Genomic DNA, 25,394 nt, shown 5'->3' on the forward strand with positions numbered 1-25,394 from the left:
TTTAAGATATAAGGCATTGGAAACACTTAGTTTCACAATATGCCATTATTAGGCATTCTCTATCTGATTGTTAGAAATTATTCATTTCCTCAAAGACAGAGAATAAATTGATTGGGGATGCAGTCTTGTACTGTGCACTTTCTTTGCCAAAGGCAAAAGGAGAACATTTCAGAACCGTGAGGATGCTTCTACATTTGAGTTTGCTAGCTCTTGGAGCTGCTTACATGTATGCCATCCCCACAGAAATTCCCACAAGTGCATTGGTGAAAGAGACCTTGGCACTGCTTTCTACTCATCGAACTCTGCTGATAGGCAATGAGGTAATTTTCTTTATGGTTCCTACAGTCTTTAAAGTGCATAGGTAATCATTTGTGATGGTTGCTTTACTATATATAGAGATCTGTTATAAATAATAAGATTCTGAGCATGTTAGTACATGAGTGATAACTACATCACCAGCAAACATTCCATTAAAAGTTGTGAATGCTGATGTGCTGTAAAAATGATTGTATTTCCTTTCCTTTCCAGACTCTGAGGATTCCTGTTCCTGTACATAAACATGTAAGTTAAATTATGATTCAATAAAATGATGGCATGAATAAGGAAATTTCCTATTTTAAGCTGTAAATCATTAGTTATCATTGGAACTCTTTAATTTTCTATACTATGTTTTCATATGGGTGGTTGTGAATGTCTGTACTTATAAATATGAGGAATGACTTTTTATCAAGTAGAATCCTTTAAACAAGTGGATTAGGCTCTTTGGTGATGTTATTAGTTTGCCTCCCAAAGAGCATCGTGTCAGGGATTCTTTCCAGAAGGATTCCGCACTGAGTGAGAGGTGCCTGCTAGTCTCCGTGCGGTTCTGACTAGGGTCTTTCTCACTCTAATGTCTTTCTGAAAGTATTAGCAACTCAGAATTATATTTTTAGAACCATGATCAGTAGACATTAAAATATATAACAAATGCCCTATATTAATAATTTCTGCATACTTAAATAATTATGACTATATGATGGTATTGTATGTATTTGAACATGTCCTGGTCATATTAAAATGCAAAATATATCATTTTATTAGTCTAAATAGAATGAAACTACCAACTAGAACTGTAGAAACACATTGATGTGAGTTTAATGTATAATGTATTACACTTCCAAAACATTTTTTCAAGTTACATAATTAAGTTATATCCTTTATAAAACTCCTCAGTAATCTTATAAGCTTCATCTACTTTTTGAAAATTTTATCTCAATATGTGGTGGTTTGTTGCCTAGAAAACAAACAAAAAACTCTTTGGAGAAGGGAACTCATGTAAATACCACAAAACAAAGCCTAACTTTGTGGACCAAAATTGTTTTAATAATTATTTTTAATTGATGAATTAAAATTTATATATATTTATGGTGTACCATATGATGTTTTGAAATATGTATACATTGCAGAATGGACAATGGACCAAATTTTTATACATTGTTTTGATTATTTGTGTTTTAAAAATTTTCCTCATTTAGCACCAACTGTGCACTGAAGAAATCTTTCAGGGAATAGGCACACTGGAGAGTCAAACTGTGCAAGGGGGTACTGTGGAAAGACTATTCAAAAACTTGTCTTTAATAAAGAAATACATTGACGGCCAAAAAGTAAGTTACACACATTAAATGGAAACCGTGTTTGTCTGGCTGTGCCTATTACTATGGAATTGACAGTTTCCTATAATATCCATTGTCATTTTTCTTTTTTCGCAGAAGAAGTGTGGAGAAGAAAGACGGAGAGTAAACCAATTCCTAGACTACCTGCAAGAGTTTCTTGGTGTAATGAACACCGAGTGGATAATAGAAAGTTGAGACTAAACTGGTTTGTTGCAGCCAAAGATTTTGGAGGAGGACATTTTACTGCAATGAGAATGAGGGCCAACAAAGGGTCAGGCCTTAATTTTCAATGTAATTAAACTTCAGAGGGAAAGCAAATATTTCAGGCATACTGACACTTTGCCAGAAAGCATAAAATATTTAAAATATATTTCAGATATCAGAATCATTGAAGTATTTTCCTCCAGGCAAAATTGATATACTTTTTTCTTATTTAACTTAACATTCTGTAAAATGTCTGTTAACTTAATAATATTTATGAAATGGTTATGAATTTGGTAAATTAATATTTATTTCATGTTATGTTGTGTTCCAATAAAACAAAAATAGACAACTGTTCAATCTGCTACTGGCCTCTGTCTTAGCAGTGGAAGTTAGCCCAGTTCGTTGAGTACATGCCCAGTTTGGAGGGAGGGTCTGAGCACGTGTGGCTGGGCATCCCCATTTCCCTGGAGAAGTCTCAGGGTTGCAAGGCACACCAGAGGTGGAAGTGATCTAGCAGGACTTAGTGGAGATGTGGAGAGCAGGGACACAGGCAGGAGATGAACCTGGTTTTCTCTCTACAGTATCCCCAGAACCTGGGATGGTGCAGGGTAAATGGTGGGGAATAAATGAATGAATGTGCTTTCCAAGACTGATTGTAGAATTAAAATGAGTTGTAAGGCTTCCCCTGGAAGAAGGGCAGTGTGGGAACCTGTAACTAGTTTCCTGCCCAGCCTGTGAGAAGAATTTGGCAGATCAACCTCATTGCCAGTATAAAGAGGAAGCCAGAAACCCTCTCTACCAAGACCTGCAGGGGTTCTTACCCCCACCTGACCCTGCACCATAACAAAAGGAACAGAGAGACACTGGTAGGGCAGTGCCATTAGAAAGACTGAGTTCCGTATTCCTGGGGGCAGGGCAGCACCAGGCCGCACGACACTCCAATCTGCCTGCTTACGACTATCAGTAGCATCACTAGAGATTCTTCTGTTTGAGAAAACTTCTCAAGGATCCAGAAATTATGCTCTTTAAAACATTTTAAAACTGATATAGACCCAAAGGAGAGACCCAGTAACAATATTCAGCTGTATCATCCATTTGCCCTTTCTTTCATTCAACAAATCTGTGTTGATCACAGGCTCTCTGCTGGGTGTGGTGGGATGCAGCTGTGGGCCTGTGCTGGAGGTCCTTAGAGGCCAGTACTCCTAGCCTGGGCTTTATCTGCATGGATTGCAGCAGTGTTGGGCTCCAGTGCTGTGTGAAGCAATTGCTCTTGCTCTTTCTGGGCATGGGAGAAGGGCCAGAGCAGTCAGACACAGATTCCCACGCAGGAGAATGGAACTCCTTCCGAGGAAGAAGACGGTTTTCCTTCCAGCACACACCCAGGCATAGTGGTCAAGACCATGGACCAGGTCCCCAACTTGTGCACGCACCAAGCCCCAGGATCAGGAGCACAGCCAGTGAGGGAGGAAGATGGATGAGCACAGCACGGTGCTGACAGCTCTAGAAAAAGACAGGAAACAGGAAACTCAACTTGCAAAAAGACTGAATCTCAACTTGATTCAATTAGGCAGATACTGAGTTCCAGTATGCTCCAGGACTATTCTAGGGGCTAGGATTCAACAGTGAATAAAACAGACTAAATCCTTTCCCTTGTACACTTATATTCTCTCAAAAAAGCTCCTTTCCCTTCTTCCTTATCAGGAATGAGTTGTAAGGCTTAACTACTGTAAGGACCCTTATCAGGGTCCAATATAGTTAATAAGGACTTAAGACTGGACTATCACATCTAAATCTCCAATAATGAGCCCTCACCAATCTGCCAGGTCCCAGAGAAGTTAAAAGCAATCAGGGCGGTTTACAACTAACTGAAATAAAACTTGATTCGAACTTGTCATGTCAAGCCTGTTGACAACATACACACATGTCCACGTGTCACTGCTGTGCATAAAAACCTCTGACTCACTACCGTCTGAAGTCCAGGCTCCTTCACAGGTCATTCGAGGTCGACCTATGCCCCCTCTAACCCCTGACATACAGAAATACAGGCATTGTCCGTGTAACATCCTTGGCAAGAAAACATTAACCAGGTGCCTCATTCCCATTATTTTAAGTGGGAAAAATGTTAATGCATTATGTCTCAACCCAAAATTTTCAACCAACTTCTTAAAACATAAAACATAGTAAAATGCCTGTATATAAGAAAAAAACATGTTAGGGTGTAAAAATTTAAACAAAATATTTTGTATTTATTTATTTAATTGTAATAAAATAAAGATATAAGATATTTAAAACAGAACTTCCTGATCATTCAGCAGTTAATATAATGTTGTTTTGTCTGTATAACATGCTGCACGTCTCCTTAGTTAACATTCAGAGGCTTTCTGACTGTCTTCTGTGAACTCTGATTTGCTACCAATTGTATGTGGAATAAACCTAAAGACTTTGTCCATTGACTCCCCTCATCACTTTGTTAAGGAATTTATTATGTTTAGGGGACATAAATATTTTTCCAATATAAATATTGGTGGGAAAGCATTGTATTGAGAGACATATTCTATGACGAAGTGCTCTACGTGGAAAACATTACTTGTGGAGATGTTCAGGCCAGGTGTGGTGGTTTATGCCTGTAATCCCAGCACCTTAGGAAGCTGAGGCAGGAGGATCACTTGAGTCCAGGAGTTCAAGACTAACCTGGGCAATATAGCAAGACCATGTCTCTACAAAAAGAAAGAAAAGTAGCCAGGCGTGGTGGTGCACATCTGTAGTCCCAACTAGTCAGGTGGCTGAGGTGGGAGGATCACCTGAACCCAGGAGGTGAGGCTGCAATGAGCCTGATTGTGCCACTCTGGGCAACAGTGTGAGGCTGTTTCAAAAAAAAAAAAAAAAAAAAAGAGATGAACTGTAAAGAATGCTAGCTCTTATTCTTCACAGAATACCCATGAGTTTTCATACCTCTGTGCCTTGGTCCACACTATACCCTCTGTCTCAGTATCTTTGTTCTTTCCCACCTAACAAACTTGTAATTGCCCCTTTAGATGTTTTCATTCACCATCTCCTTCTTTTTTTTTTTTTTAGAGACAGGGTCTTGCTCTGTCACCCAGGCTGGAGTGCAGTGGCGTGATCATTGCTTACTGCAGCCCTGAACTCCTGGGCTCAAGTGATGCTCCTGTCTCAGCCTCCCCAGTAGCTGGGACTACAGGCACTTACCACCATGCCTAGTTAATATCTTTTAAAATTATTTTGTAGGGATGGGGTTTGTAGGGATGGAGTTTCACTGTGTGACCTGGATTGGTCTCAAACTTCTGGCCTCAAGTGATCCTCTCACTTTGGCCTCTCAAAGTGCTGGGATTACAAGTATGAGCCACCACACTGGCCTCTTTTTATTTTTATTTATTTATTTATTCATTTATTTATTTATTTGAGATGGAGTCTCACTTTGTCACCCAGCCTGGAGTGCAGTGGCGTGATCTCAGCTCACTGTAACTTGCACCTCCTGGGTTCCAGCGATTCTCTTGCCTCAGCCTCCCAAGTAACTGGGACTACATGCGCCTACCACCATGCCCAGCTAATTTTTTTGTATTTTTAGTAGAGACGGGGTTTCACCATGTTAGCCAGGATAGTCTCGATCTCCTGACCTTGTGATCCGCCTGTCTCAGCCTCCCAAAGTGCTGGGATTACCGGCGTGAGCAACCATGCCTGGCCTATTTTTATTTTTTTAAGAGATAGAGTCTTGCTATGTTGTCCAGGCTGGACTCAAACTATTGGGTTCAAGTGATCCTCCCATCTCAACCTCCTAGCTGGAACTATAGGCAAGTGCCACCATGCCCAGCAGTATTTTTTTTTTATCTCAATGTACCTGCCTGTGGCCAGCTGACTTACTGCTTTCATGGTCTCACATCACTGTATACATTTACCATCAGGATCATGACAGAGAGAGAGTAAAATGCACAGGCCTATAAATGTAATGAGCTGTTACAAAAGTTTCAAAGCCACAGGAAGGTTCTGCCAGGTGCTTAGAATGTTTATTCCATTTATACAATAAAGAACTTGAAAAACAGTCCCAGAGTATAAAAGACTCAAGCCTAAGAGTCTCCATTTATCACTTGTCTGATAGAAGTCTCATTCTAACCAAAGAATTATGGCAGATTTAGGTTTTCCTGGTGTATTAGCTCAGACCTCATATCTAACGTTTGAAAAGTTTGGATATGTCCTATACTAGTGTGTACTTATCCTGACGAATGGCTCTAGGTCTCTTTGGTAAGGGACTAAAGAAAGTTTACTGCATGTATCTGTAATGGGATTGTAGAGTCCTCCTGTTCAATCAATGGACACTGGGTTTATGAATGCCTTAGATCTGGGAACTGGATGAAGAGCCTGCTTTTCCATTGTGGTTGCTGATGTCAGCCTTTACCACCTGATTACATACACATGCTAATTGATAATTAATGTCTCTTATCTCTAGGAACACTTTAATTTCTTAGCCACCACAATAGATCTCTGAAGGTTAAGAGTCAAGGCACCCTGGTTGTCACCATGGCCTTGCTGTTTGTGGTAGTAATTATGTCCCCCTTGCCTCTAATGTTTAAGTGCTTCCAACCTGAGTTCTGCCATTCTAGGGATCTCATGTTGCCTATTGATATTAGGGAGTCCATGTCATTGGCAGCATCTTTCATCTTCAACCCAGCTTACAGGGGATGTCCACTACCAATGTGTGCAATGATGCCTGCTTCTCTTCACTAGTGCATCTCTTGCTGTGTTAGTAAAAGGAGTATATTCTGTGTCCTCCCATAACATACTCAGATAGTGGGTTCTCAGGCCAGATATGATAAATCCATTTTAGTATTCTTGCTTCTCTGAGCTACCTTTTCTTCAATACTGCGGGAGGAAGTTCCGGTGTCTCCACTTCATATTCTGTACACCATCATCAGGATCAGGCTTCAAGGAGCCACTCCAGCAAACTATTAGGACTAGCTCCAGTTGTTTTTGTGAAAACTTAAATTCTGAGTCATAAGTATACCCATGCCAATGAATCAAATCCCATTCAACTCTATATTCTTCTGGACAAACAGTTGCAGTATGCACTCGATTCTGGATTCTGACAGTACATATTAGTAAACTCCTGCACACCTTACACTTGCCTGTCAAGACTGTATGTCAGCTGTGAAGCATTGCCTCTCAGCTTCAAGCCCACTATACTATACTCTGCTGCAGCTGGGATTCTGCAAACCAATTTCTCCTTTGCCAGCTGAAACGCTGCCAGTATCTGTCAATGAATGGTGTCGACTAGGAGGCTGGAGGAAGAAAAGGGGACTTGTTTCTTTCTATTGCTTCCTATCCTTTGTTTTTGTTTCCTGTTCCTGTCCTCTTATATTCCTATTCCTAATCCTAATCCTAACATTAACCCTGGCAGCAGTAGTTGACTCTAGTAGCAACATTTGATTATAGTTTGCAGTTTTTCCACCATTCATAGAACCAACCTTAGCACACTTCATTCCCCTCTGAGACCCCAGCACCAGCCAATGAGTGTTCACTCAGAGGTCTGGATCCCATTCCCATAGGACCCCTTTTCTGAGCTCAGGAACTGCACTGCATGCAGAGCAGCATCCCCTCCACAGACATCTGAGTTTCAGGTCCACAAAGCCCCTCCTCCAAATTTATAAGTTTTAATAATTTTCACCTGTTCCCTTTGCTTCCCTGACATAGAAGTGCTAGCTGCTTCCCACAATTGCCACCTCCTTGATTCCCTTTTTACCTGCCTTGTTTTCCCTTTTTGCCTGCCTCCTTTACTAGTACCTGGCTAACAGTTCTTTATATTTAATTCTGTTTATTAAAATAACTGGTATAGTTTTTGTTTCCTGGTTGGCGCCTAGTTAACACAAGATGCTCTTACATCTGACTTTAATTATTGGCCTTGAGGCAATAAGGGGTGTTGAGGGAGGGTTGTGGGCAGAACAAATGTCATCTTGTGAAGTGTATGTTTCAAGTGAAACAGTTACTCTGTTTCCAGGCAGGGAGAAGTTAGTCTACTCTGGCAAGGGGGAAAGGTCTGCTTCTACCAATTAAAGAGGACTCAGAGTATGTGGAGGTTCACAAGTTTTAGGTTTATCCACCCAAATGTTTCTATCCCAGGTCTCACGGTCCCACCCTTTTCTCATAGGAGCCCTGACTTTGACACAGAATGTCCAAAATCCACTCTTCTCCTATGAAGCTCTTCAAAGGCCTGTAAATAATCAGATCCTGAGCCTAATTTTCAGATGGGTCTGCCCCACAGTTCCTGGAAATAAGAGACTCCTTTAAAGTTGCCATGGGAGTTGTCAACCATTCGGAGAATTTGTTAAGTTAGAATTAGATTGCCATGAGCCTATCATTTTCTTTTAGTAAGGTCTTCAGTGCTGTCAGAAGAGTCATTGTACTCTGCAATCTTTATAATTAACATTGTTCTCATATAACCCTGCCACTTTATCTTTCATTGTCTTGCTGTCCACCTGCCCCTCATCTAAATTAACCAGAGCTAAAAGCTTAAGAAATTGCAAAGCCACTGCCTGCCAGAAGTTATTATCAACCTACTTATTTTCAGCAATAGGTTCATATTATTTTAGAAGAGTGAAAAATCCAATGTCAGTGTTCCATTTCCAAGTGTTTGTTACCTAAAACTACATCTGATACTAATTGTCATAGCCAGGTCTCTTCAGAAAGCAGACCTGAGGTCAGGCCCCGCTTGTCTTCTGTGCCTGTAAGTTAAGGGTGGTGTGTTGCTGTTGGTGCAAAGAGACAGATAGGAGGCAGTGAGGGCAATCTGAGAAGGCACACAAATATGTATTCAATACAAATATAAATTTCCACAACTGATGCAAGAAGACATAGAAAAATCTAACAGATCTAGAACCACTAAAGAAATTAAACCAGTCATTTAAAATCTTTCCTGAAGGAATAAACCAAGTCCAGATAGTTTTCTAGGTGAGTCCTTCTAAACTTTCAGGTCACATATAATTCCCAACATATATAAACTCTTATAGAAAATAAACAAAATGAGATATTTCCAAGCTCATTTTGGGAAGCTAATATACAGCATACCAAAGTCAGCGGAGGAAAATATGTGAAAGAAAAATTATGATCCCATACTCACTCATGAACGTGGTCATAAACATTGTTATCAAAGTTTTATAAATCCAAATCCAGCATGTATAAAAAGACATTACATAACAACTAATGTAATGTCTTTCAGGAATATAAAATTAAATGTCAGGAATATGAAATATTCCTTTGAGGAATATAAAATTAAATGTCAGAAAATCTATCAATGTAATTTACCACATTAATCATTTTTTAAAGAGAAGAATCAGGCTGGGCACAGTGGCTCACACCTGTAATCCCAGCACTTTGGGAGGCCGAGGTAGGTGGATCACCTGAGGTCAGGAGTTTGAGACCAGCCTGGCCAACATGGTGAAACCCTGCCTCTACTAAAATTCCATAATTAGCTGGGCATGGTGGCGTGCACCTATAATCTCGGCTTTGAGGCTGAGGCAGGAGAATCGCTTGAACCTGGGAGGCGGAGGTTGCAGTGAGCCGAGATCACACCATTGCGCTCCAACCTGGCTGACAAGAGCAAAACTCAGTCTCAAAAAACAAAACAAAAAAAAGAGAGAGAGAAGAATCACATGATGATATCAATGCACAAAAAGCATTACAGAAATTTTACATTCATTTATGATAATTACTTTTTAACAAAGTCAAAATAGACAGGAAATTTTTAACCTGATAAACTTACAGAAAATACTGTGCTCAATGGTAAATATGTTCAAATCATCTCTTTAAAAAAAGAATAATGCAAGAATACCTGCAGGACCACTCTGTGTGCACTACACAATCCCAGGAAGCACCGTTTACATCAGAGACATTATATATTTGAAATATGTATGACAATTTCATACCAGATAGAAGTATCTTTTTCCAATTTGCACAGAGGCTTTATGTGATGTAGTAGTGGCCCTGGAGACTAACTTCGTTTCAATTAAAAACTGACCAAAGGTCCCGGTCTTTGCAAAAAGATCATTAATATTAATAGAACTAATAAATATGAGGATTGTAAAGGAAGAAACAAAAATCATATATATTTTTGCAGGTGATACATGATGATAAAAATGAAACTCAAAAACACACAGAGTCAGTCAAATGATTATAAGGAATAAGAGAGCTCAGCAAGCTGTTGGATAAATATGCAAAATCAATTACAAGTTGATAATGATTGTAATTGACAAAAAAATAGATAATGTAATTTTAAGGAAGACATCATTACAAGTAAGTATAAGCATTATTATGATACTTATAAGACTATAAAGTGCCAAAGAGCAGGGTATGGGGGCATGTGCTTGTAGTCACCACTACTTGGGAAAGGCTAAGGCAGGAGGATCATTTGAGGCCAGAAGTTTGAAGCTGCACTCCAGCCTAGGCAACAGAGTAAGACCCCATCTCTCTCTCTCTCTAAATGGAAACAAAAAAAAAAGGAATATAAAGTGCCAAAGAATAAATCTAACAAAATATGGAAAACATTTAAAAACTTTACTGAATGATAGTAACAACAGCAAATGCAGAGACTTATTATGTCCATGGATCAAGACTTGACATTATAATTTGGAAACTGATTTATACATTTAATGTGACTCCTATCAAAATCCCAACAATTTTTTTCATGATACATACTATGCTGATTCTAAAATGTACATGGAAAAATGAGAGTCCAAGAATAGCCCCTACAATTCTAAAGAAGGAGCTTAAAATGGGAGAACCTAGCCGGGTGTGGTGGCTCACACCTGTAATCCTAGCACTTTGGGAGGCCAAGGTAGGCGATCGTCCGAGCTCAGGAGTTCGAGACCACAATGGGCAACACTGCGAAACCCCATCTCTAGTAAAAGTCCAAAAAAATTAGCTGGGCATGGTGGCATACACCTTTAGTCCCAGCTACTTGGGAGGCTGAGGCACCAGAATTGCTTGGGCCTGGGAGGCAAAGGTTGCAGTGAGCTGAGGTTGCACCACTGCACTCCAGCCTGGGCAATAGAGTGAGACACTGTCTCAAAAACAAACAAACAAAAATACCCAAAAACCAAAAAACCCAAATGGGAGAACTTACCTTGCTGGATATTAAGCTTTAATAATTAAGTGTGGTTTTGACAAGGGGTTATAACAGTAGTTCTCAAGAGAGGGTGATTCCCCCACCCCAAGGGAACATTTGGCAATTTGGGGTTGTCAGAATTGGAGGGGAAGGAGGGGATGCTACTGGCATCTATTGGGTAGAGGTCAGGGATGCTGCTAAACATCCTACAGTACACAGAACAGCCCTCCACAACAGAATTCTCCCATCCAAAATGTCAGTAGTGGCAAGGTTGAGAAATCCTAGGGGTAGAGCGATAGACCAGTGAAAAACTAATTTAAAAACAGAAAATATGACCTGGGAGTGGGCTTATCCAGCAGGAAACAGATGGGATACTCATACTGAGTATTAAGGACAGTTTATTCAATAAACGGACCACTATAAAAGTGAGAACAGAGTGTAGGGAAAACAAAGCCCTTGGGGGCTGGTAACAGGAACCGCAACAGGAGAGGGACTATTTACTGAAACTCAGAGATACAGAGCACTACATGCAGATGGCCAGTTGGCAAGAGCTGGGCCCTTAAGTCAAGGGATACAACCAGCTTGCAGCAACCTTGCAAGAAGAGAGCTAAGGGCATACATACCTTGCTTCACTCATCTTCTACCTTTTGATCACCTGTCAATGCTCCCATGGTCAAACCCAATGGGAACCTGTGGGCAAATAAGCTATTAATGTAGTTCATACTGGTTAGCCTCCCAGGACACAGAGGCTAAAGAGGGGTGGAGAGCAGATCTGGAGAGGCAAATAGGAGCTTTCCAGTCGGAATGGAAGGATTTCATACATAAAACCCCTAAAGAGCAGATCACCAAGGAAAAGATTGATACATTCAATATTCATCAAATTTACCATAAGGAGAGTGAAAAGATGAACCGCAAGCTGGTTTCACATATAATATTTGTTTCACATATAAATGACTAAGGATTAGTTTCAAGAATGTCTAACAAAATCCTCTCAATCAGTAAGAAAAGATAAATAACCCACTAGAAAAGAAAAAAAAAGGTAAATGACATGAATAAGCATTTCTTAGAACAGGAAACACAAATGGCCAATAAACATATAAAGAGATGTTCAACCTTGTTAGTAGTTAGGAAAATGCAAAATTAAACCACAATGAGATAACATTTCACACCCACCAGACTGGCAGAAATTAAAAAGTCAGACATTACAATTCTTGCCTAGGATGTAAAGTAAAAGGAATTCTTACACATTGTCCACAAGAGTAAAATGGTACTTTTGAAATGCAGTTCCTAGTAAAAAATTGAACGTGTACGTACCCTATGACCCCGAATTTCAACCTAGTGCATATTCTAGAGAAATTCTTGCCCATGAACATCATCAGAGATAAACCACCACAATCATAGCAGAACTGTTTTCTTAAACTTATTTTAGAAAGATTTTTAGGTTTACAGAAAAATGGTGAAGATAGTACAGAAAGTTCCCAAGTACTCCATATCCAATTTTCCCTATTCTTAACTTTTTTTTTTTTTTAGATGGAGTCTCCCTCTGTCACCCAGGCTAGAGTGCAGTGGCACGATCTCAGCTCACTGCAACCTCTGCCTCCTGGGTTCAGGCAATTCTCTTGCCTCAGCCTAGCTGGGATTACAGGCACCCGCCACCGCGCCCTGCTAATTTTTGTATTTTCATTTTTTACTAGAGATGGGGTTTCACCATCTTGGCCAGGCTGGTCTCGAACTCCTGACCTCGTGATCCACCCGCCTCGGCCTCCCAAAGTGCTAGGATTACAGGCGTGAGCCACAGCACCCGGCCCTTAACATCTTGCATTAGTTTGCTATACATGTCACATTAATGAATCAATATGGATACATTATTATTAACTAAAGTCCGTATCTTACTCAGATTTCTTTAGTTTTACTTACTGTCTTTTTGCAGCATGTTCTTAACAACTAAAACTTTTAAAATCCACAAAATGGGCCAGGAGCGTTGGTTCACGCCTGTAATTCCAGAATTCTAGGAGGCCGAAGTGGGCAGATTACCTGAGGTCAGGAGTTCAGCCAGCCTGGCCAACATGGTGAAACCCCATCTCTACAAAAAAAAAAAAAAAAAAAAATTAGCCAGGCATGGTGGCACATGCCTGTAATTCCAGTTACTGGGGAGGCTGAGGCAGGAGAATCATTTGAATACAGGAGGCAGAGGTTGCAGTGAGCCGAGACGGTGCCATTGCACTCCAGCCTGGGCAACAAGAATGAAACTCTGTCTCATTAAAAAAAAAAAAAAAAAAATCCCCAAAATGTCCATCAGTAATAAAATAGATAAATTATGGCTTACTCATTTAAAGAATTATAGTAAAGTAAATACAGTAAATAAATAACCTACAGTTATGTGTATCAACATGGATGAGTCTGAAAACATTTTGTTGAGCAGTAAAAGCAAATCTTAAATAAATACATCCAGCATGATTCCCTTTATAAAAAGGACAAAAATAGGAAAAATGAAATCATATATAATTAGAGGATATTTACATATATAATAAAACAAGAATAGCAAATAAATGATTAACAACAACAAAAAATTAAGGATAATGGTTCCCTTTGGTGGGGAGGGACATGGATGCTCTGGGAGGGAATGTTCTCTTCAGTTGGGTGGTGGGCACATGGGTTTTTGTTATGTTTCAAACTATACATTATAATAATTTTTTTGTGTGTATTATACGTACAAGATTATATGTGAGATTATAATTTTTTTGTATGTACGATGTTTCATAATATTAATTTTAAAGGCTCTGATCCCTGCTCTTTTCTTTCCCCTTGAAAGCATATTGCCTAATTAGTCCTCATCCTCCAACATTCTGGCTTAAGGGAAAAGGTGACACTTTAGAGTCAGAGCAAACAGGAACCCCAGCCCTCTGTGCCCCAACCAAAGAAATGTGATTATGTCTCTTATCATCTTCTTCAACCCCCACTACACATCATGATGCTTCCTGTTTCTCAGAAGCTGAAAAAGGTGCTGACATAATGTAATGAGTAGAATCGAGGCTGTATACACGGATCCACCCAGAGCCATGGGTGTCACCCGAGGGGCAGGCTGGACTCTCAGCTGTGGTTGGGAACATAGGTCAAATCTCTGCCTCTAGGTGGGAAATGACTCCAAGTTTGAAGATTCATGGAGCAGGGTGACTCTTGCTGTTAAGAGTGAGAGGTCCACCATCATAAGCCCCAAAAGATGCCTTCTGCAACAGCGAAAGGCCACCTCTTGGCAGATCCCTTTATGCGGGTACAGCTGGACTGGGCACTGGGCTCCAGTTGGGGCCTGGGAAACTGCCATACTGGCACCCCCTATTCCTCCACTGTCATCCCTCACTTGTCTGTTCATTTGGTTGTTTATTCATTCACGCAGCAAACACTCACACAGCAGCAATGTGCCAGGCACTGTTCTAAGTATTGGCAACGCAGCAGGGAGCAGGACGTAGCCCTGCTCTAGCAGCATCGTACCCAGTAGGAGGGTCAGATAACAAACAAATAAAACAACTATAAATTGTGGTAAGTGCTTTCAGTGAAAGTAGAGGTAAAATAACCCAGTGTTAAGATGCTAAAGTCAGGCTACCTGGGCTTAAGTTCTGCCTCTACTGCTACCTGCCATTGGGCAAGTTAATTAACCTTTCTAGGAGTCAGTTTTCCTTTCTATAGATTGAAAGTGATCATCAAACCTACTGAATAGAATTGATTGAAGATTTATTCTTTCCAAAAAAATTTATGGAGCATCACAATGTGCCAGGCACTAAGGATTAATAGTGAAGGTGACAGACAAGGTCCTGCCCTCCAGGAATACACATGATCGTGGAGGAAGAGTCACTGGACAAGCAAAGGCCATTTCCGATGTGATAAGGGCTAGGGACTAACATGATCAAGGGAGATTCAGGAAGTGCTAGGGGTAGAGGGCCACTTTATATGCCTGACAAGGTGACATTTGAGAGCTAAATGATGAAAAGGAGCCAACTATGTGAAAGCCTGGGGGCTGGGGACAGCTAAACAGAGGGACAGCAAGTGTGAAAGCGTAGTAGCAGGAATGAAGTTGGTGTGGTTGAAGAACAGCAGGACGACAGATGGCAGGAGCATATTAGCAGGGAGGTAGGAGATGAGGCCAGGGAGGGAAGAGACAGCACATGCAGACTCATGCAGGCCAGAGAAAGGACTTTGCATTTTATTCTAGTAATGGGAAGTCCCTGAGGGTTTAAAGCAGGGGAGGGTCATTATCTGACTTATGTATTTTTTTTTTTTTTTTTTTTTGAGACAGACTCTCACTCTGTCATCCAGGCTGGAGTGCAGTGGCACCATCACAGCTCACTGCGGCGTCAACCTCCTGGGCTTAGGCGATCCTCCCATCTCAGTCTCCTGCATAGCTGGCACTATAGGCACGTGCCACCATGCCAGGCTAATTTTTGTATTTTTTTTTGTAGAGATTGGATTTCTCCATGTTTCCTAGGCTGGCCTCAAACTTCTGGCTCAAGCTATATGTCTACCTTGGCCTCCCAAAGTGCTGGGATTACAGGTGTGTGCCACCGCACCTGGCAACTTACATTCTTAAAAGATCTCTAGCTTTTGTGTGGGCACAGATGAGGTTGTCATGTTCGATCAGGGAAACAAGTTAGGATGCTATTGCTCCCTGGTGAGTGGCATGGTTATACAGGGTGAATGGTGCAGAATGGGCTGGAGGAGAAGGCAGAATCCTACAGTGCAGGGCATTGTAGTGGGCATCTGATCGCTCTCTTCTGCCACCTCCATGCAGCTGCTTCTCTCTCCTCAGAATCCAGACCCAAATTCTACCCTCTGCTGGGAAAGTCTTCCTTCCCCATTTTTTGTTTGCAGGTGGCGGGGGCTCCCTGGACCTGGGATTCCTGCCTTCTTCCTCCTAACTTGCTGTCTCATGGCCCTAGACTCTTCTCGTGTAACACAGACATCAGTCAGGCTCTCGTGGGCTCCTAAGACCTGGACGACAGGCTCGAGCTCCCATTTGCTCACATGCAAGTGGAAAGCTTTTGCCAGGGTGTTTGCAAGTTCCCAAGGGCTTGTGCATGACTAGCACTGACTCTCTCCTGATATAGCATGGTTAGCTCTGTGTGTGGCTCATCAGGACATTCAACAAGTAATGCCCCTGTTCTGCACCCCCAGAAGGCAGCCCTTTCCACTGAATCCCAGTCACACAGCCAAGCTGACCACTCACCCGGATCTGCCTGTGGCAGGAGCAACTTCAAAGTGAGCGCTAGTGCTCCTATTCTTTGAAGTCCTGTAGTCACCCTGCAGTGGTAGAACTTCCTCTTCTTCACCCCGTTTCCATTCTCTCTGCAGCCTTGTGCCATCTTGCCAGTTTCCCCTCTCTCTTCACCCAATTGCAGTTTATTTCTAATACGCAGAGCAATTTCTGTAGCCCTTTTGTAACAGTTCATTGCTCACCCACGGACCCAAGATCTCAGCTTCCTACCTCCCTCTAGTGGCTGATGCAGGTATTCCCAAAAAAAAGTCCTAGAGCAGGATCCTGGCTGGCCACACGGCTGTCCAGTGCCGCCCCTGCCCACAAGGTTCTAAGAGGTTAAGGTGCTCCACACATCAGAAAAGGAAAGGAAACCTGTCTGACACAGAAGCCTGGGCTGAAGGACGTTACGCTCTGTGTACTGTCCCCGGGCAGAGGCGGTTTTCTGGGTCGTCTGCACGTCCCAACACCGGCCTCTGGTGGCCAGCAGATGTTAATTCCAAAACCTTTCTGTCCCCACCTCAAAGGTGAAGCGCCCGCGCTCTAGCCTTCCCATCTGGGTCCTCCAAGACCCCACACTGGGCGCACAGGGCACAGGGACGAGCCAAGCCCTCTGCTTCAGTTCTGCCTTCTGCGCAGGAGCCCTTCGACTTCTGGGAGTTGACTCCAGCTCACCCAACAAGGAGAGAGGGCAGGTGGGAGGCACTCTGAGCTCAGAAGGCCTACAGGAGCTGGAGAACACCCATCCTCCACTTCTACTCCTTCTCCAGACCACTCCACACCTCGCAGCTTCTTGCTCCTCACCCTCGCATTTGGCCCAGTGGGCAGCAAAAACAAGCCAGGGTGACTGGCTAAGCTGGGGCCAAGCTCACTGACAGAATTGGAATTGTGTCAAAACACCACTTTTATGTCCTCTTCCTTCAGGCCTGCATCAGTGTGAGCTCTGCAGAGAAAGGGGCCTGTCTTACTCAACCCTCAGATCCCAGCACGCTGCTGTCCTATGGAGGCATCCATGCATCTCAGCGGCAGAATGAATGAATGGAGGGAGGAATGAATGTAATGAATGCTGCTCCCGCAGGGCAGAATGCTATGGCCCTTTCCCTCCCTCCCTCCCTCCCTCCCTCCCTCCCTCTCTCCTTCCTTCCTTCCTTCCTTCCTTCCTTCCTTCCTTCCTTCCTTCCTTCCTTCCTTCCTTCCTTCCTTCCTTCCTTCCTTCCTTCCTTCCTTCTTTTCTTTCTTTCTTTCTTTCTTTCTTTCTTTCTTTCTTTCTTTCTTTCTTTCTTTCTTTCTTTCTTTCTCCTTCCTTCCTTCCCTCCCTCCCTCCTTTCTTTCTTTCTTTTTTCCCTTCCTTCCTTTCTTTCCCTCCCTCCCTCCCTCCCTCTCTCTCTCTCTTTCTTTCTTTCTTTCTTTCTTTCCTTCTTTCTTTCTCTCTTTCTTTCCTTCTTTCTTTCTTTCTTTCAAGGGTCTTGTTCTGTTGCCCAGGCTGGTGTGCAGTGGCACAATATTGGCTCACTGCAACCTCTGCCTCCCAGGTTGAAGCGATTCTCCTGCCTCAGCCTCCCGAGTAGCTAGGATTACAGATGCGTGCCACCATGCCTGGCTAATTTTTGTATTTTTAGTAGAGACGGGGTTTCGCCATGTTGGCTAGGCTGGTCTCAAACCCCTGATTAGCCTGCCTCGGCCTCCCAAAGTGCTGGGATTACAGGTGTCAGCCGCCACGCCTGGCCAGTCTGCCTTCATTGACCTGGAATAATTATTTTGAGACGCATCCATGTTGTTGCATATAACAAAACTTTATTCCTTATTTGGTTTATTATATTTTTAACATACAGTAAAAATATAACATCCTTTGGTGAACAGTTCTACAAATGTTAACTCATGTATAGATTTGTGTAACCACCACAATCAGGATACCAGACAGTTGCATTAACCCAAAAAACTCTCTCATTCTATCCCTTTGTAGTCCTAGCTCCCTCTACCCAGTACCCCGACAACCACTGAACTGTTTTCCACAAATATAGTTTTGTTTTCTCAGCAATATCATATTAATGAGACTGACTTTTTTACTCATCATGACTTGGGAAGTCTTCCAAATTGTGTGTTTGCTCCTTTTTTGCTGAGTAGTATTCCATTGCATGGATGTATTACAAATTGTTTTTCCATTGGTTGAATGATACTTGGGTTGCTTCCAGTATTTGACGATTAGGAATAGAGCTGCTATAAACATTCGTATATAGGTATTTGTGTGATCATATATTTTTATTTCTCTAAAATAAATACCTGGAGTAGAATTGCTGGATCACATAGTAAGTGTATTTTTATAAGAAACTGCCAAATTTTTTTCCAACGTAACGGCCAGCCTGGTGTGGTGGCTCACACCTGTAATCCCAGCACTTTGGGTGGCCAAGGCAGGCAGGTGGATCACCACTTTAAGCTCAAGAGTTCAAGATGAGCCTGGGCAACATGGCGAAACCCCGTCTCTACAAAAAAATACAAAAATTAGCCAGGCATGGTGGTTCATGACTGTGGTCCCAGCTACTCAGGATGCTAAGGCTGGAGGATCCTTTGAGCCTGGGAAGTGGCAGTTGCAGTGAGCCAAGATCAGCCTGGGTGAGTTAGACTCTATCTCAAAAAAAAAGTGACTGCCATTTTGCATTTCCATCTGTAACACATGAGAGTTCCAGTTGCTCCATAGCCTTGGCCTTGCCAGTATTTTTTATTTTAACCATTCTAATAGATGTGTAGTGGTATCTCATCATAGTTTTAATTTGCATTTGCCTAACAGCTAATAATGTTGAAACATTTGCATTTAATGTAATGGTTGATATATTATGGCTTAAGTCTGCCAGTTTATTTTTTGTTTTCTTTTGTTTTCTCATTTCTAATTGCTTTTTCCTGCCTTCCTATGAGTTACTTAAACATTGGTCATTCATATATCTTCTTTGGTAAAATGATGAGTCAAACATTTTGCCCATTTAAAATGGGTTTATTTTTCTTATTATTGACTTGTAAGTGGACTGGGTGCAGTGGTTTATGCCTGTAATCCCAGCACTTTGGGAGGCCACGGTGGGCAGATCACCTGAGGTCAGGAGTTTGAGACCAGCCTAACTATCACGGTGAAACCCCATCTCTACTAAAAATACAAAAATTAGCCTGGAGTGATGGCATGCGACTATAGTCCCAGCTACTCCTGGAGGCTGAGGCAGGGATCTGGGAGGTGGCGGTTGCAGTGAGCCAATATTGTGTCACTGCACTCCACCCTGGGTGACAGAGTGAGACTCCATCTGAAAGAAGGAAGAAAGAAGGAAGGAAGGAAGGAAGGAAGGAAGGAAGGAAGGAAGGAAGGAAGGAAGGAGAAAGAAAGAAAGAAAGAGAGAAAGAGAAAAGGAAAGAAGTAAGGAAGAGAAAGGAAGAAAAGAAAGAAAGAAAGAAAGAAAGAAAGAAAGAAAGAAAGAAAGAAAGAAAGAAAGAAAGAAAGAAAGAGCGAGCATTTTTTATGTGAGTCCTTTATCCATTATAGGATTTGCAAATATTTTTTCCCAATCTGTGGCTTGACTTCTCATTTTCTTGATGTTGTGTTTTGATAAGAAAACACTTTAAATCTTGAACTCCAATTTGTCAATTGTTCACATATGAATTTTGATTTTGGTGCTGCAGCTAAAAAATCTGTGCTTAACCCAAGGTCACAAAAATATTCTTCTAGTGTTTTCTTCTAAATATCTTATAGCATTTGCTTTTGCATTTTTTATTCATTTGGAATTAATTTTTTTGTATGATGTGAGGTAAGTGTATACATTCTTTTTATATTTAGATATTCATTGTCCCAGCACAATTTGTTGAGAATACAATTGAATTGCCTCAGCATCTTTATTGAAAATGAACTGACTATAAATGTGAAGGTTTATGTTGGTACTGTCAGTTCTGTTCCATATAAATATATCTTTATATCACTGCCACACTGTTTTGATTATGATAGCTTTATAGTAGGTTTTCAAATAGGTGAGTGTGAATCCTCCAACTTTGTTCCTTTTAAATATTGTTTTTGCTATTTCGGATCTCTTTCACAGGAATTTTATGATCAGCTTGTTGATTTCCATAAAAAGCCTACTGGGATTTTTCACAGGGATTGTGTTGAACATAGATTAATTTAGGAAGAATTGCCAACTTAATAATATTGAGATTTTCAATTTTTAAAATGAAATGTCTCTTTACTTATTTATGTCTTCTTTAATTTCTCTCATCAACATTTTGTAGTTGAATGTATAAATCTGGTACCTTTTGTTGTATTATTCCTAAGTAGTCTCTTTGATACTATTACGAATGGAATCACTGTCTTAATTTCATTTTTGATTTGCTAGCATATATATAAATATAATTGATTTTATATATTGATTTACTATTCCGAAAACTCAATGAACTTGTTTATGGTTGCAGTAAATTTTTCTCGTATGTGAATGCCTTAGGATTTTCTACATACAGGATCCTATTGTCTGCAACAGTTTTACCTCTTCCCTTCCAATCTATGAGCTTTTTATTTCTTTTTTTTTTTTTTTTTTTTTTTTTTTTTTTTTGAGACGGCCTCTCGCTCTGTCACCCAGGCTGGAGTGCAGTGGCCGGATCTTGGCTCACTGCAAGCTCTGCCTCCCGGGTTCACGCCATTCTCCTGCCTCAGCCTCCGGAGTAGCTGGGACTACAGGCGCCCGCCACCGCGCCCGGCTAGTTTTTTGTATTTTTTAGTAGAGATGGGGTTTCACCGTGTTAGCCAGGATGGTCTCGATCTCCTGACCTCGTGATCCACCCGTCTCGGCCTCCCAAAGTGCTGGGATTACAGGCGTGAGCCACCACGCCCGGCCGAGCTTTTTATTTCTTTTTCTTGTCTTGGTGCACTGGCTAGAACCCCCTGTACAATGTTGAATAAAAGTAGTGAGACATGACTTCCTTGCATTGTTCTCAAACATCCGGCAAATATAATGTTAACTATAGGCTTTTCATAAATGCCTTTTATCAGGTTAAGGAAATCCCCTTCTATTTCTGGCTTGTTGAAAAAATTTTTTTGTTTCAATTTTGTTTTTGCTAAATCATGAATGGGTATTAGATTTGGTCAGATGCTTTTTCTGTACCTAGTAAGATGATTTTTTTTTTTAGACGGAGTTTCTCTCTTGTTGCCTAGGTTGGAGTGCAATGGCGTGATCTTGGCTCACTGCAACCTCTGCCTCCTGGCTTCAAGAGATTTTCCTTCCTCAGCCTCCCGAGTAGCTGGGATTATAGGCATGCGCCACCATGCCCAGCTAATTTTGTATTTTTAGTAGAAATGAGGTTTCACCATGTTGGTCAGACTGGTCTTGAACTCCTGACCTCAGGTTATCTGCCCGCCTCAGCCTCCCAAAGTGCTGGGATTACAAGCTTGAACCACTGTGCCCAGCCCAATCATATGGTTTTTGTCCTTTATTCTGTTCTATTAGTGTGGGGTATTAAATTTCCTTAAATTCCTGGGATAATCCCGTTTGGTCATGGGGTATGCTCCTTTATATATGTTCCTGGATTTAATTTACTAATGTCTTTTTGAGGATTTTGCATTTCCATTCAATAAGGAATATATCTTGGTCTGTTTTGTGCTGCTATAACAGCATACTTGAGACTGGGTAATTTATAGTGAATGGAAATTTATTTTCCCATAGTTCTGGAGTCTGGAAAGTCCAAGATCAAGGTACCAGTAAGACACCTCTTACATCATCATGTCGCAGAAGGTGGAAGGGCAAAGAGGCAAAAGGAGCCCAAACTTGCCTTTTTTTTTTTTTTTTTTTTTGAGACGGAGTCTCGCTCTGTCCCCCAGGCTGGAGTGCAGTGGTGCCATCTCAGCTCACTGCAAGCTCCGCCTCCTGGGTTCACGCCATTCTCCTGCCTCAGCCTCCCGAGTAGCTGGGACTACAGGTGCTCGGCAACATGCCTGGCTAATTTTTTGTATTTTTAGTAGAGACGGGGTTTCACCGTGTTAGCCAGAATGGTCTAGATCTCCTGACCTTGTGATCCACCCGTCTCGGCCTCCCAAAGTGCTGGGATTACAGGTGTAAGCCACCATACCTGGCCCCAAACTTCCTCTTTTATAATGATATAAATCTTATATTTGATCAGGTTGAAGAGTTCCCCTTTATTTGTAGTTTATTATTTTAAAAAATTATATGCAAGAATTGGATTCTGTCAAATGTGTTTTTTGCATTGATATCTGCATCAGTCAAAGGTAAAGAGATTTTTCCTTTTCACACATTTAGCATGGTGGATTACACAGATTAATTTTTGTATGTTTAATAACTCTCACGATCCTGGGAGAAATCTCACTTTGTCATGGAATATAATCCTTTTAACATGCTGCTGTATTTGGTTTGCTAGTATTTTATTAAGGATTTTTTCATCTGTGTTCATAAAGTATATTGGTCTGTAGTTTTCTATTTTCTCTTGAGTCAGTTTTGGTAGTTTATGTGTTTCTAGGAATTTGTCAATGTTATCTAAGTTATCTAATTTTTTGGCATACATTGTTCGTAGTATTCTCTTATAATCTTTTGTTGGTAAGGTCTGTAGTAATGTCTCCACTTTCATTTTTGATTTTAGTAATTTGAGTCTTCTCTCTCTCTCTCTTGGTCAAACTATAGGCTTGTCAGTTTTTAACTTTTCTATTGTTCTATTCTCTATTTTGTTTATCTCTGCTCTAATTTTTATTATTTCCTTTCTTCTTCTTGCTTTAGGTTTAGTTTGCTCTTCTTTTTCTAGCACCTTAAAATGGAAGGTTAGGTTATTAATTTGAGATCTTTCTGTCTTTAAAATGTAGCTGTAAATATGTAAGTTTTCCTCTGAACACTGCTTTTGCTGTATTCTTTCAATTTGGGTACATTGTATTTTCATTTTCATTCATCTTAAAATATTTTGTAATTTCCTTTTTGATTTCTTCTTCGCCTTATGGGTTGCTAAAAGTACACTGTTTAATTTCCACATATTTGTGTATTTGCCAGATTTCTTTTTGTTGTTGCTTTCTAATTTCTTTCCTTTTCAGTAGGAGAATGTATTTTATTTGATTTCTTTTTTCTTTTTTTTTTTTTTTTGAGATAGAGTTTTGCTCTTGTTGCCCAGGCTGGAGTGCAACAACATGATCTTGGCTCACTGCAACCTCCACCTCCTGGGTTCAAGCAATTCTCCTGCCTCAGCCTCCCGAGTAGCTGGGATTACAGGCATGTGCCACCATGCCCGGCTAATTTTGTATTTTTAGTAGAGATGGGGTTTCACCATGTTGGTCAGGCTGGTCTTGTTGGCAGGCTGGTCTTGAACTGCTGACCTCAGGCGATCTGCCCATTTTGGCCTCCCAAAGTGCTGGGATTACAGGCGTGAGGCACTGCACCTGGCCCTGTATAATTTCAATCTTGTCTAATTTATTGAGACTTGTTTTGTGGCCTAACACAATGTCTCTTCTATAGACTATTTCCATGTGCAGAGAAGAATATGTATCCTGCTGTCATTGAGTGAAGTGTTCTGTAGATGTCTGTTAGGTTTGGTGGTTTTTATTGTTGTTCAAGTCTTCTATTTCTTTGTTTACCTTTTGTCTAGTCATTCTAGCCATTATTGAACATGAGTATTAAGTCTCCAACTTTTTTTTTTTTTTTTGAGATAGAATCTCATTCCATCATGCAGGCTGGAGTGCAGTGACATGACCTTGGCTCACTGCAACCTCTGCCTCCTGGGTTCAAGTGATTCTCATGCCTCAGCTTCCTGAGTAGCTGGAAGTACAGGTGTGCACTACCATGCCTGGCTAATTTTTGTATTTTTAGTAGAGACGAGGTTTTGCCATGTTGACCAGGCAGGTCTCGAACTCCTGACTTCAAGGGATCTGCTCGCCTTGGCCTCTCAAAGTGCTGGGATTATAGGCGTGAGCCACTGCACCTTGCCTCCAACTATTTTTTAACTTTTCATTCAATTCTGTCAGTCTTTTGTCGTAGGTTTTTGGCTCCTGTTGTTCAGTGTATATTTGTTTATAATTGCAGTATATTCTTAATGCATTGAGCATTTTATCATACTAATGTCCTTCTTTGTCTTTTGTAACATTTTTGTGTTGATGCCCATTTTGTCTGATATTAGCATAGCCACTTCAGCTCATTTTTGGTTACTGTTTGCATGGTATGCTTTCCAGCTTTACACTTGGAACTTATTTGTGTCTTTGAATCTAAAATAAGTCTCTTATAGACAGCATATAGTTGGATCATGGTTCTTTTTAAAATCCATTCTGCCAATCTCTGCCTTTTCATTGAAGATCTTAATTCATTTACATTTAATATAATTACTGATAAGAGAGGATTTAATTCTGTCATTTTGCTATTTGTCTTCCATTATGTCTTTTTTTTTTTTTTTTTTTTTTTGAGACGGAGTCTTGCTCTGTCGCCCAGGCTGGAGTGCAGTGGCCGGATCTCAGCTCACTGCAAGCTCCGCCTCCTGGGTTTACGCCATTCTCCTGCCTCAGCCTCCCGAGTAGCTGGGACTACAGGTGCCCGCCACCTCGCCCGGCTAGTTTTTTGTATTTTTTAGTAGAGACGGGGTTTCACCGGGTTAGCCAGGATGGTCTCGATCTCCTGACCTCAAGATCCGCCCGTCTCGGCCTCCCAAAGTGCTGGGATTACAGGCTTGAGCCACTGCGCCTGGCCCTTCCATTATGTCTTTTATCTTTTATGTTCCTTAGTTCCTCCATTATTGTCTTCTTTTGTGTAAGATAGATGTTTTTTAGTATACTCTTTTGATTCCTTTCTCATTTATTTTACTACATATTATATTCTTAGCATTTGTTCTGGGGATTACAATTAGCATCTTAATTTATAACACTCTAAATTAATAACAACTTAGTTTCAATGGTATACAAAAAACTTTACTGCTGTATAGTTCCATCCCTAACTTTTGCTGTTAATGTCACAGATTACATCTTTATGTAATATGGCTGGGGCAGTAGCTCATGCCTGTAATCCCAGCACTTTAGGAGGCTGAGGCAGGCAGATCACTTGAGCGCAGGAGTTCAAGATCAGCCTGGCCAACATGATGAAACCACATGTCTATTAAAAGTACAAAAAATTAGCTGAGCATGGTGGTATGTGCCTGTAATCCCAGCTGCTCGGGAAGCTGAAGCACAAGAATTGCTTGAACCTGGGAGGTGGAG

At 41.1% G+C, this 25,394-nt stretch overlaps 2 protein-coding genes across 2 annotated transcripts in view; one reads left to right on the plus strand and one right to left on the minus strand.

The window, feature by feature from the left end:
- On the plus strand, positions 1 to 2,211 carry LOC105467174 (interleukin 5). The gene is made up of 4 exons (XM_011716644.3): positions 1 to 320; positions 529 to 561; positions 1,515 to 1,643; positions 1,749 to 2,211. Exons 1-4 carry the CDS (start codon positions 183 to 185, stop codon positions 1,845 to 1,847), a joined length of 399 nt encoding a protein of 132 aa, XP_011714946.1. The 5' UTR covers positions 1 to 182; the 3' UTR covers positions 1,848 to 2,211.
- A 148-nt stretch (positions 2,212 to 2,359) lies between these two features.
- The window catches only part of CARINH (colitis associated IRF1 antisense regulator of intestinal homeostasis), a 136,351-nt gene continuing 113,316 nt past the window's right edge, over positions 2,360 to 25,394 (minus strand). The window contains exon 4 of the mRNA XM_071098487.1: positions 2,360 to 3,356. Coding sequence (XP_070954588.1) covers positions 3,163 to 3,356 — 194 coding nt within the window. The 3' untranslated portion in view covers positions 2,360 to 3,162. The remainder of the gene's footprint in view (positions 3,357 to 25,394) is intronic.

The sequence above is a fragment of the Macaca nemestrina genome, chromosome 6, assembly GCF_043159975.1.
Source record: "Macaca nemestrina isolate mMacNem1 chromosome 6, mMacNem.hap1, whole genome shotgun sequence".
NCBI classification, from domain to species: Eukaryota; Metazoa; Chordata; class Mammalia; order Primates; family Cercopithecidae; genus Macaca; species Macaca nemestrina.

What these genes read in the sequence shown, in the direction of transcription:
- LOC105467174 (XM_011716644.3), top strand. Translation starts at nt 183, where the DNA reads ATGCTTCTACATTTGAGTTTGCTAGCTCTTGGAGCTGCTTACATGTAT. An exon ending in CTCTGCTGATAGGCAATGAG is followed by an intron (nt 321 to 528) that starts GTAATTTTCTTT and finishes TTTCCTTTCCAG; the next exon opens with ACTCTGAGGATTCCTGTTCC. An exon ending in CTGTTCCTGTACATAAACAT is followed by an intron (nt 562 to 1,514) that starts GTAAGTTAAATT and finishes TTCCTCATTTAG; the next exon opens with CACCAACTGTGCACTGAAGA.